Raw genomic sequence first — 20,435 nt, 5'->3', positions numbered from 1 at the left:
GATTAATTTATTGAAACGCAAAGTGTTTCTATTTATAAACTTATCATAATTTTTTTATCTGTCGATGTAAAATTGAAACACTTTATTCATTTCTTCTTAAATATCTGATAAAATATTTTTCCCTAACCAATCCGATGACGTTTTTATCACCATCCATCATTTTATTTGTATCCTCTTTGATATGAAATGAGTTTAAGTCAAATTCGTCCTAATTGCAAGATCATTATTTTTCGATGATTCCTTCCCTTAATATGAAATCAAAACATCATCTCTATTTTTCTGATACGTTTGTCACACAAAGTCCTACGACAATGTTTTCTTTGAACTGGGGCCGATATTATACCATCACTATATATACATTATGTCAGACTTTTCCTCTTCTCTTTTTGGCAAAGGTTAGGGTCTGTGATGTTACTTTATCCCTCTCCCAGCAAAACCATGGCCACTCATGCCCAATCCCTACCAACCATACCAAAGATATGATTCCTGCAGCTAATTATATAAAAGAAAAAGAATTGGAGTATATAATTAAATTAGCTCTTATTCGTCCTGGACATGTATAAAGAGCATCTTCTTTAGGCTCTAGCTCTCATTCTCACTCATTTTCGCTTTCCACTCACGATTCCAATAAAGTTCAGCAATATCATATTGTCTTTAGCTTTATTCATGTAAAAGGAAATGTTACTTCATGAAAGGCTCATGGGAAAAAGTCCCTAATTTTTTCAACCAGTAATACATTAATGTGGGTGGAGAAGAGACACATCAAAGTTCTATTGATACCAAAATCTTTAAATTCAATCTTCTTGCTTCAAACAAAAACTTCCAAGTTCAGCAATATCATATTGTCTTTACCTCTATTCATGGAAAAAGAAATGTTACATAATGAAAGGCTCATGAAAAAAGGTCCCTAATTTTTTTAACCAGTAATACATTAATGTGGGTGGAGAAGAGACATGTCAAAGTTCTATCGAGACCAAAATCTTTAAATTCAATCTTCTTGCTTCAAACAAAACTTCCATCTGAAAAATCAAAATCACCCATAACCTTAATTAGGTAGGATAAACTTTCTTTTCATACGAAAATGCTGAGACCATCTTGAATTCTAAGTAGATTAAGAAAAGACTCTAGTACTTAATCTTGAATAAAAAATATGATTAAATTAGTCTTGTGAGAGTCTAAATTAAGAAAAAGATCTACGTTTAAGTGAGACAAAGGTTTCTCTTCATTTTTGTTAATAAATCTTTTTTTGTCATGAAGTAGGTCATAAAAAACTTCAGTTATTGTAAACTTCTTATATTTTTACGAGTGTATTTGATTTTTTTCATTTTTTATTGTGTAAGATTTTAAATGATTTTTGTTAGATTATTCCGTTATTCCCTAACTTCATATTTGCCACTATAAAAAATATACATAATCTGAATTCCAAAGAGATATTAGCTTAGTTGTTAAAGTTTTAATTAATGGGCGATGGTAAACTTAGCAGCAAGGAACACCTAATTAGACACAAGGGTGTCACCGACAGCCACGCCTGTTTTGACAGATAAGGGTAGTCTGAATATGAACTTGGCTAGAAATGAGCCAGGTTGTCCTTGGCGTCCTCTTCCTGATAATATTCTTCAATATACAAAAAAATGCATCTCAAATGAAGAACAACTAGTTGTCTACTTCACCCTTAAGCATTAATCATACCCAGAGCAAACTCACAGAACATTCCCGGTAACTTTTGGTGGTTCGATCTGAGAGAAAGAACAGGGAAAATAACTCTCTAGTCACCATCGCCATCTATGGAAGGTGACGTCTTTGGCACTATGGTGAAATTCTAGCCCGGGCCATTTCGTGCACTTTCTATCCATTTGACTGCTGCTGATGCTGACATATGGAGAGCTAATATTCATATATATCCTTGGCGATCATAGGTCCAGTAGCAGCCGCTTTGAGCTGACACACCCATAGGCCATTAACATAAGAGTTTTGATGGAAAAGACATCAACCAATTAAATTTCCCCAGCGAAGTGAAAACAAGTCTGTTGGGGGGCTGTATAATTTGATTCGAGAACAAAGCTTTTCCAGGAAAAGAATCTTGAAGACTTCCTTTTCCATGATGGAAGAAACAGTCTATTCGTGCTTCTAATCATGATGAAGAGTATTTACGCTTACTCTGAGTAGGTGTCACCAAATAACTATATAAAACTATTAAACCTACTCACTATGACCAAGCCAGTAAATTTAATTGCGAGCATACTGTGGCAGCAACTAGCTACTAGCAATTAGAACCAAAACCTCAATGATTGAGTTAAACATTGATGCACCGAAGAAATTGAAAGCACTCTGACCTAAAGCGCACATGTTCTTAACATGTTTCGTCATTGTTTATGAACAGAATCCTACTGTCTCGTCATTGTATTTCGTTTCTTACCTCGTATTCATATTAATGCTATGTTTAAGATTAAAAGAATTAGCATTGCAATTTCATTAATAAGGTAAAGATTCTTATTCGATAAAAATATTAGTAAATCAATAATTTAACAAACAGGGAATCTCCTTTGACAGAATAAGTCTGCCATACTAACAGTAACAGCAGCGAATCTAATGAACTTTCCGAGGGAAGGTAAAAAGTGCTAGGCTGCAAGCAAAATCCCATGGTTTTGTACATCAATTTCTTCACTTAAATCATTCGGAATTAAGGGTTAATTAAGCTTTCCAAGTCGGTGCGGCCGCCATTGTTATTTACGTATCCACTTCCAAGTCGGAGCCCACCTCAAAATCTTAATCCACTTGCCAAAACGTAAGAAACACATAAAGAAACGACGCTCCTGCCTGCCTCCTTGCGTATGTTGGGTAAGAACATCAGTCCATTATACACAACAAAAACTACACGATCGAAGATGTTGATCCACCACGTGCTCTTATCCCCCATGCTGCCAAATTTCAAGCTGTCGTCAGTAAGCAAAGGAAAATTAACCCTGACAACGACTGCATACGTGTCAAAGTTCAGCGGCTTTTAAGCACCCATTGTTACAGACGTTACCGTTGAATTCAGTGAACCATAACTTCCACATACAGAACAGATTCCCCTTGATCGGACGGCTGGCTTTTACTTTCTTACCGTGAACCTTCCCGCACTTTGTACTTTCGAGCTCGCTTTAAAGTAGTGTCTTTTAGTCTTCAGTGTCCACTGTCTCTGTCTCTCTCTCTCTCTTTGTTTGTAATGGAGAACTCTTCTTCTTCTCGATGGCTTCTGCAGGTCTTAATTTTCACGACTCTGGTAGCCGTAAGGGCTCAGCTTCCCGGCAAGTGGGAACTCTTGGTCCCGAACGCTGGCATAGCCTCCATGCACACGGCGGTTACTCGTTTCAATACGGTGGTTCTTTTGGACCGGACCAACATCGGGCCATCTCGTAAAATGCTACCCAAAGGCCACTGCCGTAACGACCCGACAGACGTTATCCTCAAAAGGGACTGTTACGCTCACTCCGTCGTTTTCGATCCGCAAACCAACCAAATCCGACCGTTGATGATCCTCACAGACACTTGGTGCTCCTCGGGCCAGTTCCTCCCCGACGGGACACTTCTACAGACTGGAGGAGACTTGGACGGGTTTAAAAAGATCCGGAAATTCGAACCGTGTGAACCCACCGGGTTCTGCGATTGGGTGGAGCTCAGAGACGTGCAGTTAGTTAACGGCAGATGGTATGCAACGAACCAAATTTTACCGGACGGAACTGTAATCATCGTTGGAGGGAGAGGAACGAATACCGTTGAGTATTTTCCACCGAGGAAAAACGGCGCCATTGAACTGAAATTCCTTGCAGACGTGGAAGATAATCAAATGGACAATTTGTACCCTTACGTCCACCTTCTTCCCAACGGTCACCTTTTCATCTTCGCCAATAACAAAGCAGTAATGTACGACCACGAGGTCAATAAAGTAATTCGTGATTACCCAGCGTTATCGGGGGGCCCGCGGAATTATCCCTCAGCTGGGTCGTCGGTGATGTTAGCTCTCGAAGGTGATTTTTCTACGGCTGTGATTGTTATCTGCGGTGGAGCCCAATACGGGGCTTTCATAGAGAGGAGTACCGATACTCCGGCGCACGGCAGCTGTGGGCGAATTGTAGCAACTGATCCAAAGCCGGGTTGGGAAATGGAGGATATGCCATTCGGGAGGATCATGGGAGATATGGTGATGCTTCCGACAGGTGATTCCCTGATCATTAATGGAGCTCAAGCCGGGACCCAAGGTTTCGAGATGGCTTCCAATCCGTGTTTATATCCGGTTCTTTACCGACCCGATCAACCGGCTGGTTTACGGTTCATGACTTTGAACCCGGGAAAGGTTCCCAGAATGTACCATTCAACCGCCAACTTGTTACCTGATGGGCGGGTTTTAGTAGCGGGTAGTAACCCGCATTACTTTTATAAATTCGCCGTTGAATTTCCGACCGAACTGAGGCTCGAAGCATTTTGGCCGGAGTATTTATCTCCCGATCGGGCCAATATCCGACCCGTAATCGAGGGAATTCCCGAAACGGTACGCTACGGCGAGGCGTTCGATGTTTTTGTTTCGGTTTCGTTGCCGGTTGTGGGAATTGTGGAGGTCAATTTCGCAAGCGCGCCTTTTGCCACGCATTCGTTTTCGCAGGGTCAAAGGTTGGTCAAACTTAACGTTGCGCCGTCGGTTCCAGAAAACGGTCGGTATAGGATTAAGGCCACGGCGCCGCCTAGTGGAGCCGTTGCTCCGCCGGGTTATTATATGGTGTTTGCAGTTAACCAGGGAGTGCCAAGTGTCGCACGCTGGGTTCGTGTGGTTCCTTAAATTGTTTAATTTTTTTAAACCATTACTGTATTTTTAAAAAAAAATTATTTTTAACAAATATTGCAAAGATGTGCATATTGTATTAACATTCCAAGCCTTAAAACTTTGAATTGTTTATATACAAATGTACTATTTCTTATCCAAATCCAAATGAAATGATCCATCATTTTTTTTTTGTCAATTATCTTTGTTTTATTCTTATCCTATATTGATTCGGTCAAAAATAGGGACTTTAAAATATCCATAACGGTCCAAAATTATATCTTTTACTATTATACAGATTCATGTCTTCTAGTCTTTGGTATCACTTATGAAACGAGAAATTAATATATAATGTTGGGTTTAATTAAAAGTGAAAAAGAATTCAATTATTGAATAAGAAATGAAAGTAAAGTTAAAAAGAGAGCAATCTGTCACTTGAGGGAAGAAGGGGGACCAAACCTAAATTTATGAAACTTCATTAACATGGCAACAAGATTTCAGTTCAGAATTTTTTTCCCTTTGTCCCAAATTCTGAAAGATTAGATTTTTAGTTACTTTTCTTCCTTCTTTTCCCTTTGTTTCTTCTGGCTTCGTTACTTTCGGTCCAGGAAATGGAAAATGCCCTTTTGTTCTATGGGTAAGTCCTTCCTAGTTTTGGCAAAGACCCCACCTTCGCCCACTTGTCATTAGCATGGGGCTGCCCACTAATAATGTTGAGCAAAAGAGAACTTTACAGCTTTCAACAAGGTCAAAGTACCTAAATCAAGCTCTACGATAACGGTCACTAGCATTTTCTTCAAATTTTCATCAATTTGTCCTTTATAATTCATTAGGTTGGTTTGAAACAGGCTAGTACTACTTAATGTTTCTTTCATGTAATTTTTTTATATTAGCATGTCACTTTTAGTGTTAGATTATTTATTTTTATTATTAAAATATAGTGTTTATGATTTAAGATTTTTGATTAATAATGTAAAACTGAACACACAGTGTACAATTATGACAATGACATCAAATGAGACATCAGTTGAGAGACCAGTAATATGTTAAAATATATTTATTAATTTACCTTAATTGAACACTAAATTACTCTAGGAAATGCTAAAAACTAGCAACAATTTGCTTATTTATATAAGATCAATGAGTTATAATTAATATCAGGCCATTGATCCAGCATTATCATCTTCTTCATTGCAATTAGCTACAGCCACACTCTGGATGTTTTTGTAAGAGTAACGCTTTGCCAGGAACATATAGATGCACAGGTTGGCCATGGTTATGACTGCTAACAGCCAGTAGAAATTGTCTAAGCGGCTGCTGTTCAAGTCCTTGCCAAACCAGCTCTTCCCTCCTTTCTCTGTGACGTGATCAACAAGTGTTATCAGCAGGCTGCTAAGGAAGTTTGCAGCTCCAATCACGCTCAGGTAAAATGCAATGCCTAAGCTTCTCATAGAATCTGGAACTTGGTCATAAAAGTACTCTTGCAGGCCGACCAGAGCGAACCCGTCTCCAGCACCGATGATGATGAACTGTGGTGCTAACCAGAACACAGTCATGGAGAGGGAGCCATGTACCGGGTCCTTTTTCACAGCAGCCAATCTCTTTCTCTCGACCAGGGCTGCAACTACCATTGTAGTTATTGAGAAAGCCATTCCTATACCAATTCTCTGGAGGATTTGGATGCCTCGTTCGTTCCCTGTTGTTCTCCTGAGTGCTGGTACGAGGACCTTTTCATAGACGGTTACGGAGATTATCATGCCAATGGCGGCTAGAGAGAAGATCGAGGCTGGCGGAATCACGAAATTGCCAATGTTTCGGTTCATAGTGGCCCCTTGTTTGATGAAGAATGTGGAAGCTTGTGCTACACAAATTCCGAAAGGTAAGGTGGCTAACCATATGGGAATCATGTTCAGAACAAGCTTCATCTCCTCAACCTTGGTAACAGTTGCAAGTCTCCAGGGATTCTGTTTGTCAATTGAATTTTCATTGTCTTCAATAATGGCAGCTCTGTCAAGGAACCTGAAAGGCACAGCATTAATTAGAAATTGGAGGAGAATTCTACTATCAATATTAAAGACAGACAAAGTATCCATCTTACTTTAGTTTCTTGGTGTGGCACAAAAGCCTCCCCTGCGTCTTTTGTGACATGGGAAACTCGCACAGCTCTGCAGGATTGGATGGGTGAGGCAGTTTTCTTTTAGAAATGGCAGCTACAAGAACCTGTAGCATTGGCGTCAAGGGGCTTCCTGATGGCACCCTGTAACGGTAATATGGCCTTCCAATGATGAATATCAACAGCGACCAAGCCATAACTAAGGTCAGAATAATATCTGCAGCCCCCCAATTGACATGGTCTTGCACGTAAACAACCACAGTGACGCCCAATAAGAGTCCACAGCAAAGGCCAAAGTTCCACCAGTTGAAGAAGGACATCTTCTTCTTCCTCTCTTCAGAGTGATCATCGTCAAACTGGTCAGCTCCAAAGCTCTCCAGTGAAGGTTTATGGCCTCCTGTTCCAACGGAGACCAAGTATATGGCAAGGAAGAAGATCACTTCATGAATCTTCCTAGGCTCATCACACACATCAGCATCGCAGGCCTTTAAGCTTGGCACAAACCAGGACATTGTTAAGAGAAGCAAACCCTGTTTTTTTTCCCAATGAAAGATTAGATAATAAGCAAATTTTCAAACACAGCTTCTGAATATTGAAAACGGAAGAATTTATCGAAAAAGAACAGAATTTCGACGATGAATTTCTATGGGCTAGGCATAGCCCGTGGGGTCAGCTTTTCATGTGATTGTTGGATAAACAAGTCCTCCATCAAACCCAATTGTTCAATGGGCCTACTCAGACTAAGTCCTCCCTCGAAACTGTCTAAAGTAGGATTTTAACTTCGACCTATAGTAAATGTTCTTGGAGGTAGCTTTGCACTTATCAGATGTTACTCTTGGTCTTAAGGACAAAAATAAACTGAAGCAATGCTGTTTCTAGAGTAGAATATAACTGTGAATGAGATTACCAAAAGGTAGACGATGCATGAAACAAGAACCGTCGAGAACCGGCCCAAGTATGCATCAGCAATGAACCCTCCAAGTAGTGGCATTAGCGTCGTGACCCCAGCCCAGTAGTTGACGCTCCTTGCTGCTGTCTTGAGGTCTTGGTGGATCACCTTGGTCAGGTAAATGATCAAACTTGTCGCTATCCCAAAGTAACTCAACCTTTCACTGAACTCGATTGCTGAAATCAATATCACATAAGATTAAAAAAAGTTTTACCTTTTTAATGTAGAATTAGTCAGGGAAGAAAGGTAGTATTTGTTATCATCTGGTTCAATGAATCAGTAACTATTACTAAATGTTTATTTGGGTGAAATCAGAATGCAAATCAGTGTCAAAATAATTGTGATAAAGCCTATTCTCTAATCTGGGACATGTATGTTTTCTCCCCCTTATTGACCTGATATGGTTTGAGCTGTTGCTGTGGACCGTAGGCATCTGTTCTTGTTGCAAATTAAAGGCTACCCTTTGACTCCAGAAAAAGCAGGTAGGGCCTTTTCTACAATTCTAGTATTAAGTTTCTTGACGTAGACTTAACCACACATACTGAAGAACCAATTAGATCAAATTTGCACTGTGCTTAAATCAAACCCCAACTCTCAAGAAAAAAGGAAAACCAAAACAAAATTGTTGGAATGTCAAATTTATAAAGGGCAGTTCAAAACAGGAGACCCATTTGCAGAAAGAAGGCAGCAAGTCCAAAAATAGTTTTTTTTTGTGGTACTTTGACTGATCCGACAGGGTATTCATGCAAGCTCTGTACATGAGCTTTTTCTTTGCTTCTGTGTGGTCAGCAGAGTGGCAGCAGTGCTGCAGTGGCATGCCCACCTTCCACCTTAGGTAACCCATAACCTCTTACTACGTATATTTGACACTATTTCCATAAGCTGATGTATGGAGACCTTTTCTTTTGCCCAACTTGAAAACTTGCAACAATATTCTTCTATTTGTCACAAGGACCACATGAATGGGAATCACGTGAAACAGACTTTCTTACTGCTACTGATATTCTAAATGTCAATAACGGTTCATACCTCTATTTTGTTTTGTATTCCATTTTATCCACCCTAGCTAGCTACTATAGCACATACCTGAATTTGAACAGACATATGATCTCTAATTTCATCAAGGACTTCAAAGAATTATCATCATGGTTTATGATCATGCATGTTCTCTCTAACCTTTAACCAATTACCATTAGGCAAATGATTTGTTTGGAAACTTCTTAACTAGAACATATGACTGTATATTCACAGTCATAGTGAACAAGGACAAACAAGAAATGTGAGGACAAAAAATGGAATACGTGTGATATATACAACTATCACCTACTGAAACTTTCACTCATTATGCATGTTCAAGAAAGAAAAAGAGAAAGAAATCATTTAATAAATGATGTAAGATGATAATTTTCCTCTATAACATGCACATGATGAATTCTCAGAGTTTCATTACATCTACCCAAACAAGTTACTGTTGTTTTTAACTATAATTAAAGATTTTTGGCGAGTTATTTCACTCCAAAACTGACACCCAAGGTTCTTAGGATCTGGACACAAACACTGGTTTTCACATGTTAGCAAAAGCAAGGTGGCAATTTCTTCAGAAAAGATGAAGTGGCATGAAAAAGAACTGCTTAATTGTAAGAAAATGGAGGCAAGAGGATTGGGATTTGTAGCATGCCAAAGCAAACTGTCAATGGTTTAGGTTGAAGCAATGAAACACACCCCAAGGAGGAGCAGCAACAGGAAAAGAAAATTCTTGAAATGACTTTCAATTCCTTTGCCTTGTCATGGCAACCAAATGATGGATAAGACACAAGAGAATCAAATCCTCATGGCTGGCTTAATTTGTATATTATGACATGAAACGATATATATGATAGGGGGGGGGGGGGGGGTGGAGGTTTTCTGTTGGTTTATTCCTTACCGATGATGAAGAGGGAGGCTTCAAACACCAGTGGAAGCTCGAAGTGGAACTCTTCCTTTATGATCCACAGAAGAATCATAAACCCATTTCTCTTCATCACCACCATCTCTCGTTTCTTCTCCTTTTCTCTGCTCCAGAACCATCTTCCCTCACTACAGCCTCTCTAGCAAACAAAAGCAGCAAAAAAGAAGCAATACAGAATACCGAAAGGGATACTATGTTATGTTAAAAGAGTGGGAAATTAAGAGATGATTTGTGGCAGAAAAAGCTAAACCTTGTACCTGGTTTTATAGGGGAAAAGGTTTACTTTGTTGACTCACTGTAGTGGGAAAGAGGAACAGGATAAACTCATCCACCAGAACCCCCCTCACAAAAAAAAAAAAGATATAGAAATACAGTATTAGCTTACATGGGATAAAAACTAGTGTCCTTCTAGAGAAATTTTGTTTGATAGGAAGAATTATCCTTCCGTCCAGCCGAAAACGTCATGGTTGTATAATGTTTAAAAGATGGGAATGGCATCAGTACCAAAGTCCCAAAAAGAAAAACCAAGAAACTAAGGTCTATAGGTTAGTGAAAGTCCATATCCAAAACTATATTCCATAATTGAAAGCAACAAACTAGCTAGTAGAAAATGTTTTTGTTTGCTTTCAATATGACTTGTAATAATTGATCAGCATAAATCTTTTCTCACTTGTCAATTTTTCCACCGACAATGTAAGTTTAACCTAACAGTCTATATTTTTCACCAGCCAAGGGTTTATATTTTTCACTAAATTTGACTTAATGGTTTTTTTTTAGATTTAAAAAGAAAAAATTCAAATTTTACTCTTTTAAATAAGAGATCATGCATTAATAAATAAGTCAAATATTACTTAATGATTATTTTTTTATATTAAAAAATACATTAATTTTTCATCAAAATATTTTAATGATTTTTTTGGGTTTTTAATGAAATTAATTTTGTATTAGAAAGGTTGGTGTCAAGATTAGAGTTCCCAATCCCCCCTTATAGCTCTTGATAGTGTATAACATATATATATATATATATATATATATATATTTAGTAGAGGAATGAATTGCTTTGTGCCCACCAATTTTTATTAGTAAAAGAAAATGTATATTTTTTTTTTGTATTTTTTCAGTCAATCAAATTTACTTTTTCATTTTTTTTTCTTTCATTGACCAGCTAGATTATATAATAAGAAGGAACTCTTTCTAATTCCTTTATGGGTTTATGCATATCTACTTTACTTACATGTATATATGTTAATTAATATATATATATTGAATTAAAAAAAATCTATATAATTCTTGGGAAAAAAGGAGATATTACTAAATTAATTTAACTTTCTATGAATATGATTCTGCTAGATACGAATCTCTAGCAAAGTGAGCTTTCGTTTCTAATTTACAAAAGTACTGACAACAATAAGCACTAGGCCTTTTAGTGTCTTCTGTTTATTAAACAAGTTATAATAATTAATTTTTTTGTCTTGTTTTAAAATAATTTTTGTTTGTGGTAGTAGTTAATACCCGTTCCTCTTAGACCCAAAATATTTAATCCTTAGTCTTAGATTCATGATTATGACAAATAGTATTGATTAGAAATATATAAAATCCTAGCATGTGTCACATTTACTCAATCGTCTTAATATTTTAACTGCTAATGATATAATTATTAATATAAACAATTTAAATAAGGGTAAACTCCACTTACATTTCTCGTTCTTTCAATTTTTTTCATGTAACATCTTATATTTTTTTTTTCTCAATTAGCATATTGTGGACAATTTTTTACTTTGTAAAATTATAAAAATAACATTAAACGTAAACAAATAAGTTAACTTTTCGTTGAATCCGAAGATATTCACAAAGTGTTAATTCCAAAAAAATTATGAGCGTCATGTGAAAATAATTGAAACCATAAAAGATGTAAATGGAACTTTTCTCTTTAAATAAATAGTAAAAAACCATTAAAAATTAAAGAACGTGCAAAGCGAAAGATCATTTCCAAAGCTTAATGGCCCATTTTCCTCCCCCCACAAAAAACTAAATAGTTTTCTCAACTACTGGAAGAAATAGTGACATATTGATCATGTCTGCTGAAAAGAGAGAAGAAGAAATTGCATCCTCTTCTAATCAATTCTATATTCTCAGATGCCCTTAGTGGCACCTAGTTATGTCACCTAATTTCCTCCAAAATGGGTGGTTGGTTATGTTGTTTGGGAGCTATACTTTAAGCAAAAAATAAGCATGAACTTGTTGAAATATTTAATGTGGGCAATTAAGCTTAATTAATAAGTTACATGTGGGAAATGATTTGTATAGAAATTGCAGAACTTTCACACGTTTGGGTCTGGATTAAATGCTGCAAACTATAGCTTAAAGGTATCTATCAATCCAGATAGTATAACACTTCATGCACATGAGTGATTTGACATTGAAGTATATATTCAAGGAAGAAAAAATTGAGTTCTTATTTGTTCATATCCAATTTCTTTAACATGTGAACATTAATGTTTTTTATTTAGAAAAAAATGTAGTCCTCAAGTCATGCTATGATGATCTTTTATCTATCTCTTGGAATCATTAGGCTGAAAATGGAGCAATACCAAATAATAAACACTTGGCCCAAAGAGAACACAAACCAAAAGATATAAATTAGATGAATGAGTTGAAAAGATCAGACAGATAATTCAACTCTGCAATAAAACTCAATGCCATTATAAAACAACTAATTATTTAAATCTGATGTCAACTGCTTTATATCTTACAGGCATGAGGGGGTCTGAGTGGCTGTGGTTTGATTAAATGGCATAAACCTTTTTCCATGGTGGCCTGAGCACTCTCCTCATAGAACACATCATAATTCAACATTCATCAAAGAGATTAAAATAAACAAGAGAGTACTGTTAATTACATACTAAAAATGTTTGATAAGACCACAATGTGTTCAACTTAACTTAGCAAGCTTTTCAAGAGCAAAGGTTGGTGGGCTTTATCCTTTGCCTGAACCATTAATTCAACTGAAGCAAAGGATGGTGGGTGCTGTCATGGTGAACTTTCCTTATGCAATATGGACCATGTGATTTTTTTTTCTTTTGTCTTTTTTGGGGTTATTTACTCCTTTGATAGTTCCCCTCGTGTATTGGCACATGTCCACTGCTTCATAATCAAGCCCCAGGAAAGCTGTAGTTAACAAGAAATGATAGACATGCAGAAAAGAGGATTGGCCCCAGCCACCAGCATCAATTTTCTTTGAGCAAATTCTGGCAGGTCACCATCTGTTTTTCTCTTTCAAATTCGTTTTTCTAAACTAAAACTGGCAATGAGTTCCACCTTTGATGTTCAAAATTTCGATTCCAAGGTTCAAAACTCATTGTTTCAACAGTCCAGCTGTATTCCCAGCCATTTGGGGTATCATCAGCATGTAACACATTGTGCATGTTCATACGAAAAGGAGGAATTTAAGAAGATTTGGGTACCTATGTCATTGTTGAGGGATATATTCTGCTTTACTTCTATATGTGCATGGAAGAATTTAACACATGAACCACATGCATTCATCATGATGTTGCTTTCAAGTGGAAATCCACGGTAATACAGGACCAAGCGTTGAGATTCTGTTCTCTCTTCGATTTTATATACTTATTTGCCCTTTGTACCACAGAAAGCAAATGGGACCATTTTTAATCTAAGATTCAACAATGGCGGCATTCTCATTTCCAAATTCCAATTACTTTAAATAGAAGACTTTTAAGTATTTTGTCTGCTACTAGATTGTGTTGATTTAGTCTATAGTCTGTATGATGATTATTATTATTTTAACATTATCATTGAAATTTTAGACGTTCAAACTGACTTTGACCTAAAACATTCAATAACTTCTAATTTTCGAAACTGGATTGACTAGAAGAATACACCCACTTGCCATCGATACAAGATAAGGCTAAATGCTGAAGTACTTAGATGAATAATCTTCCAGATTAGCGTAACATAATCATTAAAACAGTTGAAGGCAATTCAATGATAATTAGTGTACTACTTTACGCCTAATGGCCATGATTTGAGACCAAAGTGGCTTTCATCTTTTTCTAGTCCCTTCTCCTGATGGTGCTTTGCTTTACCACTTTTGTATCTGATAAGTAAGGCTGAGTCAAGGGGTGTCTCCCTGGATGCTGGGGTTGTTCTCTTTCTCTTTGCTCTCCTCCTTTTGGTTTTTGGTTCAAGTCATGTCTAGTCAATCAAAGTGTCATGATCTTCAAAGTGAATCGCTTATTCTTCACGTGCATATTTGTGATGTTCTTGCATGCTTTTGATTACATTGCCACGAATTCCCAACTTTTGATTGGTGATCTTTGGGGGAAGAAAGGTGTAGCGCAATTGAATTTCCAACATCAATTTGCTGGAGGCATCATCATTTTCCTCTTTTACTTTATAATCCATGGTTGAATATCATAATTTCAAGATGAAATTCATTAGAACAGTTTACTAATTCTTTGCAATTGAACTCCTGTTTTTTCATTTTACTCAATTAAGTCATGATCTCTTAATAGAAATATAACAGACTTATACGTAAAATCTGACGGAGCCTATTGACCAAACGCGATGAAAATTACTGACTTGACACCTCCACATTTTGTGTTAATCCCACTCTTTACTGCACATCAGCCAATCAAACAGCGACAACAAGTGGGTATTTTGGAATCCAAATCTTGTGATTCTTCAAGATTTGTTTGGCAAATTTCCTCCAAAAAGAAACAAGATTGCTGCTTTAATCTCCTTGCTGTTAAATCGATGAAACAATGACCCATGATCACCAAAAAAGCATCACAGAGGGGAAGTAGGACATTGCATGATGAGTCGGCAATGCCTTTAATCAGAAGATAAATCCATCAAAATTTCCAGGGAAGAAGACTGTCCCATCAGCCACTACACCAAGTTCTTTCCTGCCTATTATGCCCACTGGGTTCAGATTGCAACATCAAGGGATCCCCTTTCGTTTGGTTCCTTAAAGCAATTTCAGTATTACACGTAACAACACCCAGAAACTAAAAGGGAAAAATTACTATGTTTGCAGGGATTATTTAACAAACAGTGTTACAATGACAAAGAATCTTCCTTTTTCACTAAATGCGTTTCCTGTTACTTTGTGGCAATCAACTTATAGTCTATTCCAATCTTCACTCTGCGTTTGGTAGTTTACTTATATGGAAGAAATTCCTGATGCATTCATCATCATCATTAACGTATATGAATGGTGTTTGATGATAAGCAATTTGATATTCATGGGCCCAAACATCACTTAGAAAAAGCAGGTTCACGAACCAAATACACTCAAGTTTTGAACAAGATTGAATCCAGGAGCGACCTTGCTCGGCACTGGACTCCAAACTTCGAAGTTTCAAGGATTTCATGATATTGTAAAAGACCTCGTCCGGCTGTAGGAGTATAGTTCATTGCACCAGTTGATGTAGCTACTTGTAGTAAGGCCCTCGACAAGATCTTGACCAAGCTAACCACGCTAAGTGGTTCAATCAGAAAGCTCCCGATGATCCGATCTTGACTAATCTTATAAACTAATCCTAAATAAATTACTGTTGGTGAAATATGAAAGTGGCAAATCATGATCATGATTACACCTGCCCATTTTCTTCATAGTGATCAAAAAAATAATTGCATCAGCTATAGGCTATAGCTATCAAACTGATAAATTCAAGTTCAACTATCTTTTCCACTATTCTAACAAAGCATTCCACAATTCCCAGCTGAAGCCATTGCCACAAGAACATTGGGAATTGGAAAATACAAGTGAAAGAAGGAGAATGATCCGAATTCTTCTTCTGTCGGCTTGGCCCAAAGATATAACCTAAGAACAAACTGATAAAAGCAAATACGCTGATAGATTAGGAAACAGGTCACGAGGGCTGACTTGGGTGGGTGTTGAGAGGATGAGTTTGAAAACCCACTAACTATTCGTGCTTGAGGAGTGAAAAGGTGGGCAATGTAAGCTAGAAGTGTGGGTGCTGGTTGACAAAGCTGATAAGTGAAGTGTGGACACATTCTGAAGTGCGGGTAGTGCTGCTACAATGATTGGCCTTGATTTTAACAGGTACCAACGGGAGGCTGTTGAAATGGGGTTCGAAGGAGATTCACTGTCATTTTAAACACAGAAAAGAGAGCAGGCAATCCCTCTTCCAGTGGAATGAAACCTACCAGCTCCAAAGGGCAAGGGCAATGGTTTTATTGGTTGAACGTTTGAACATCATGCCAAGCACGAAGAAGGAACAACTCTAGTGGTAGGATAGATCTATTCTAATAAGAACAAATTGAATTTTCCCTCTATCTACAGTTTAAATTGAGGAATAAAGGACTGCTCCCAACCATTGACAACTTGTTCAAAAAACAGCAATTGGTTAGTGCCAATTCAACATCTATGAACCTTATCCTTTCAGATTTAGCATCTGCATGCGCATATATTTTCTGATTGAGAAGGATTAGAGATATGTGAGGATGAGTCAACACAAACCCTTCATCCAATATGTGACAGCAAATGAAATGGTATCAAATTTGTAGAAACCTTTTAACCTTGAATAAGATGGTGACAAAAAATCCTTATGAAAGTGCTAGTTTGCTTTTCTTTCTGTTACTTTGATCTTATAGAACATGTTGCAATCACTCCAATCCCAGTGAACCTCAAGAAACACAACTCTTCCAAGTAAGCAAATCACCTATGATGGTGACTTGCTGGATTTATAGCAGCAATGTATCACAAACACCTATATGAAAGATGATGTCAGATCTTTAGACATGATAAGCCTATTTTTGTAGTGCAAACCTTAATAGCTGCGTTTATGCATCATATCAACAATTGACCTGTTCAGAATGAGAAAGGGTGGAGAAATGCAAAGCCTCCACCATCACTAGATCAAGAGCCAGGTCATCAACCATTTTCACCACATTCATAACATGCTCATCTGAACTACCTTTCCAGCCCATAATACCATTATGATATATCAATCAACAAATATTCTAGTAGACTGGACAATAGTGCAGGACCAGAACGTCTAAAGTTCTTCAAAATACTATGTACAGAAATCCTTGTGGGGCATTTTAACCTGTGAAGACCAAGTGATTTGCAATAATTGTGCAGCTGCTCAATCTCATCCCTCCATAATCTAATAACTAACACTACATCACAGAAGTAGTGGACTAATATATTTCTACGTTGGTTATGACTAGTTATCAAGGAATCCGTCCTGTTTAAATTTTCGGACCTCAAATTTTCCCTCAAAACAGAGGCTACATTTCTCCATAATGAATTAATGGAAACTAAAACTTAAACTCCACTTGGGAATTTGTTAGACTTCACACACAACCCTATTCATCATTTGAACCTCTAGATGATCAGCATGTAGCAATAAGAAACATTGGTATGACTCAATTTAGTCAACCACGTCAAGCAATTCAAGTGAGCTTCAATTCATTACCTACCGATCAAAGCAATTTGCAGATGCAACAAGGTCAAAATCAGAACAAATTTCAATCAAATTGACAATTTGTACATTGGAATGTTGGCTCGTTATCTTTAATCCATTTACTTCATCTACTTTTGACAAGATTGACAAAGAATCAAGCCAGAAAGAAATTTGCACTTGGGCATATATTTAAGTGAGAATGCTTATAATTCATAGATTACGAAGTTTAAGTTTTGATAAAGCATAAAGCACTCGATCAAAATTTTTAGCTGCTTGAACTTATCTACTCTAAATACTGAACTATGACCAAACTTGCATAAGAAAACTAGAGATAGTAAGGAATTTTCAGTTAATAACTAATTATCATTATATGCATTCAATATAATTTATACAAATGTACATTCAATATTGTCTCATCCACCAAACACAATAAATTGCAGCACCTCTAAATGCAGTTCATCCAGGAAAAAGTGAGACAACTTGGAGAAGAAGAAGAACATTACCAAATAAAGCACTGCCTATTTTCCTTCCTGCCTTGATAATCTTACGTCTCAGTCATTTTTTCTTATTAATCCCATAACTCCCATCTCTTTGCAAGGTCACATCATAAACCTCAGACTTCAAATTACCTTTTCTCTCATCAAAACTACCCTCCTCAGCAGCATCCAACCTTCTCCTCATCCCTTTCCTCCTCCATTTAACACCGTTCCTTTTCCCATTTCTCTGTGAATTACCATCTTCATTCCCGGTCTCCTCGCTCTTATTATCAGTCAAAAGCTTAGTACTTTCATCACTCTCTCTACTTCTCAAATACGGTTTAACACTATGAACAACCCCTTTAGGAAAAAACCTTGCAGAAGGCAACCCATCAACAGTTTCAAACAACTGGGGCCCATCTCTGTCACTCCACATATCGAAACCGCCAGGTTTCTGGAATCTGTCAGCCAAGACTTTAACTTGCTCGTCAGCTGAAACGGAGAACAAGTTGGGTGCTTTTTCAACGACTTCCCAGGGACGTTCAAGTTCGGAGACGGCGGCTTGGAGCTCAGCTCGTTTGCGCATTTCATAGATGTGGCGTTCACGGGCAAGTCGGGCTTTGAGGAGTTGCTTGGCTTTCTTGGCTTGCATGCGTTTCCATTGCCATTTGGATACTCCACCTGGGTAAGTCCTGGGGCCACCTCCCATGCGGATTACAGTGTTGGGTCGGGTTGGGGTGTGGAGGGAGAGGCTGGAGAGTTTCGTGCGGAGGAAAAGGGGAGTTGGGGAAAGGAGGGATTTTGCGAAGGAGAGGCTCTGAGATGGGGCCGGGACTGAGAGTTGCATTTTCAGGATTGAGGACGTTGAATTTGGAGCAAAGAAAGGACTAAAAGACTGATCTTTTGTGGCCTTGGGGGTGTTTCAAGAGAATCAAGGAACAAATTGGCAACAGCTCCCTGAAGCATGGTACAAGATTGGATCTTGTGGTTAGGCTTGAGCAGGGATTATCCATAAATACCATGTATGTACAGAGTGTTCGTGTGCACCACATTGAAGAGCACCAGTGGTCTAGTGGTAGAATAGTACCCTGCCACGGTACAGACCCGGGTTCGATTCCCGGCTGGTGCAAGGAAAAGTTTTTTCATTTGATTCTCATCTTACTCTCCTTATTGAACTGGGGGATACCTGCTTGATTAAATTATATCAAAGAATATATAAAGAAACAGCCAAAAAGTAGATTAAGAGTGACTGAATTACAACTTGTATGCCTTACGAAGGTGGTTGAGCAACGCCATTCTCAATCTCTTTGTTCCCTGTTTTTGTTACTACAAGCTAGCTACACCTTTCTTGCTGCGTCCCTTCTCTCTAGCATGGTGCTTCAGTCACCATGATAGCATCATGTGCAGCTTCCAGGTTAGAAAAGGGTAAAATTCTTCATAGTTAGTCAAAATTAGGTAACTCCCACAATGTGAAGTTGCACGCTAATTTTCACCTGTCTGTCAATATCGATATCTTCAATTGGACTGTTTGGGTTGGGATAGAGTTGATCCTGGATTATAAGGAAGGGCAAAACATGTTTCAAACACAAAAATTATTGGTTCTCCAGGCTGAGATCAGACCTGCAATGTGTCATCTTCCGAAGCATAATGATTAGCTGAGGGTCTGTGGCCATGTCAGACGAGCTGTAGTTTCTTGTCGTTTGACAACCAATGGAGGAAGCCATTTGAAATCCGAGACACAGAAGCTAATGATATTGTTCGTTTGGTTTGATTTAGGAAGGATTCCAATTCCAAACTTGACAACAGGATTCCTTGGAGGCTGTTACTGTCTGAAGTTGCCTTATTAGGGAAGAGTTTCAAACATTTAGAAATTGAGCTTAGACGCGTGATGGTTCTTGATGTGTACTGTATCCTGTACGGATTGAGCTGGATTTCATTAACCTGGATCCGAGACCGGTGGAAAACCAGATCATATATTACCTGACAGTGAGTAAATTTATCCCAACTGGGCAAAGACCGCTGCAGGTGATGATAGTCAGGCCTCCATCAATCCCATTGCACGTGTAAACGACCAAGTTGTTGCCCCACTGGGATTGATCATCACCATGCAATGGGCTGGCACAGGATCTCCAGCAAAACAATTTTGGGTTAATTATGGTTTGGCAACCTAATGCAAGCTCATGTTTTATAATATTTCAGAAGACAGTAAATTGACAGGACCTTCTTTATTCAAATAAAACTCTGCTCTGGGTTCTTCTCTCTCCAAGATGTTCCCACGCAAACAGCATCTGTATTATTTTATTCCCCTGTTTAGTACTGTTAATTTAGTGAAATAAATAGCAGCATAAGCTTGTTATGATAAAGAACTATGTGCTCCCTCGTTCTGTCTCAAGTTTTTGGAGCATCCTACCGGGAACTTAGATTACAAGTTCCTAGGTGAAATTAATGGTCATTTCGTTGTGAAGTGATTCCCTGCTATAACACTACCGACATATATGTTTATTCCTGCGTCATTATATGCAACTCCCATACCATTGAATCAACCCCATTATTAGTTCTTGCACCTGTAAAAAGGTATAATTGATTGACTTGCATTAGACATGTTTGGACAAACCTTGATGTGGTTTGTTGAAATGATTGTAATGATAATTGTTGACACTAGTAAATTTACGATTGTCTGTCGAAAAACCTCAA

The 20,435-nt window shown here is 37.8% G+C and overlaps 3 protein-coding genes and 1 non-coding gene across 5 annotated transcripts; 2 read left to right on the top strand and 2 right to left on the bottom strand.

Annotated features, from left to right (window-relative positions):
• Window positions 1-2,832: 2,832 nt before the first annotated feature.
• LOC110420263 (glyoxal oxidase-related protein) lies at window positions 2,833-4,997 on the top strand. The gene has a single exon (XM_021433514.2). The coding sequence runs from the start codon at window positions 3,209-3,211 to the stop codon at window positions 4,814-4,816; it is 1,608 nt and encodes a 535-aa protein (XP_021289189.1). The 5' UTR covers window positions 2,833-3,208; the 3' UTR covers window positions 4,817-4,997.
• Window positions 4,998-5,840: 843 nt separating this feature from the next.
• LOC110420305 (protein NRT1/ PTR FAMILY 5.6) lies at window positions 5,841-10,052 on the bottom strand. Of its 2 annotated transcripts, XM_021433572.2 has the most exons (4): window positions 9,785-10,052; window positions 7,819-8,036; window positions 6,897-7,441; window positions 5,841-6,817 (listed from the first exon to the last, which is right to left on the bottom strand). In XM_021433572.2, the coding sequence occupies exons 1-4, from the start codon at window positions 9,888-9,890 to the stop codon at window positions 5,956-5,958; spliced, it is 1,731 nt and encodes a 576-aa protein (XP_021289247.2). In that variant the 5' UTR covers window positions 9,891-10,052; the 3' UTR covers window positions 5,841-5,955. The 2 variants fall into 2 exon arrangements, with proteins under 2 accessions (XP_021289247.2, XP_089640374.1); XM_089784248.1 differs by lacking the exon at window positions 9,785-10,052.
• Window positions 10,053-17,607: 7,555 nt separating this feature from the next.
• EMB1513 (copper ion transmembrane transporter) lies at window positions 17,608-18,689 on the bottom strand. The gene has a single exon (XM_021433955.1). The coding sequence runs from the start codon at window positions 18,586-18,588 to the stop codon at window positions 17,821-17,823; it is 768 nt and encodes a 255-aa protein (XP_021289630.1). The 5' UTR covers window positions 18,589-18,689; the 3' UTR covers window positions 17,608-17,820.
• A 110-nt stretch (window positions 18,690-18,799) lies between these two features.
• Window positions 18,800-18,870, top strand: TRNAG-GCC (transfer RNA glycine (anticodon GCC)). The gene has a single exon. It is a non-coding gene; the product is annotated as a tRNA-Gly (tRNA).
• The last annotated feature ends 1,565 nt before the right edge of the window (window positions 18,871-20,435 follow it).

This window comes from Theobroma umbraticum, unplaced genomic scaffold (genome assembly GCF_002168275.2).
Source record: "Theobroma umbraticum cultivar Fairchild unplaced genomic scaffold, ASM216827v3 scaffold_86.0, whole genome shotgun sequence".
Taxonomy (NCBI): domain Eukaryota; kingdom Viridiplantae; phylum Streptophyta; class Magnoliopsida; order Malvales; family Malvaceae; genus Theobroma; species Theobroma umbraticum.
The sequence above is the reverse complement of the archived record's forward strand: the minus strand, read 5'-3'. Positions and strand labels throughout refer to the sequence as shown.

Excerpts from the sequence above, each read along its gene's own strand:
- EMB1513 (XM_021433955.1), bottom strand. The coding sequence starts at position 18,588 with ATGCAACTCTCAGTCCCGGCCCCATCTCAGAGCCTCTCCTTCGCAAAA.
- LOC110420305 (XM_021433572.2), bottom strand. The coding sequence starts at position 9,890 with ATGGTGGTGATGAAGAGAAATGGGTTTATGATTCTTCTGTGGATCATA. Across the intron at positions 7,442-7,818 it reads CATGCATCGTCTACCTTTTG|GGTTTGCTTCTCTTAACAAT; the intron begins GTAATCTCATTC and ends GAAAAAAAACAG. Across the intron at positions 6,818-6,896 it reads TGCCACACCAAGAAACTAAA|GTTCCTTGACAGAGCTGCCA; the intron begins GTAAGATGGATA and ends TGTGCCTTTCAG.
- LOC110420263 (XM_021433514.2), top strand. The coding sequence starts at position 3,209 with ATGGAGAACTCTTCTTCTTCTCGATGGCTTCTGCAGGTCTTAATTTTC.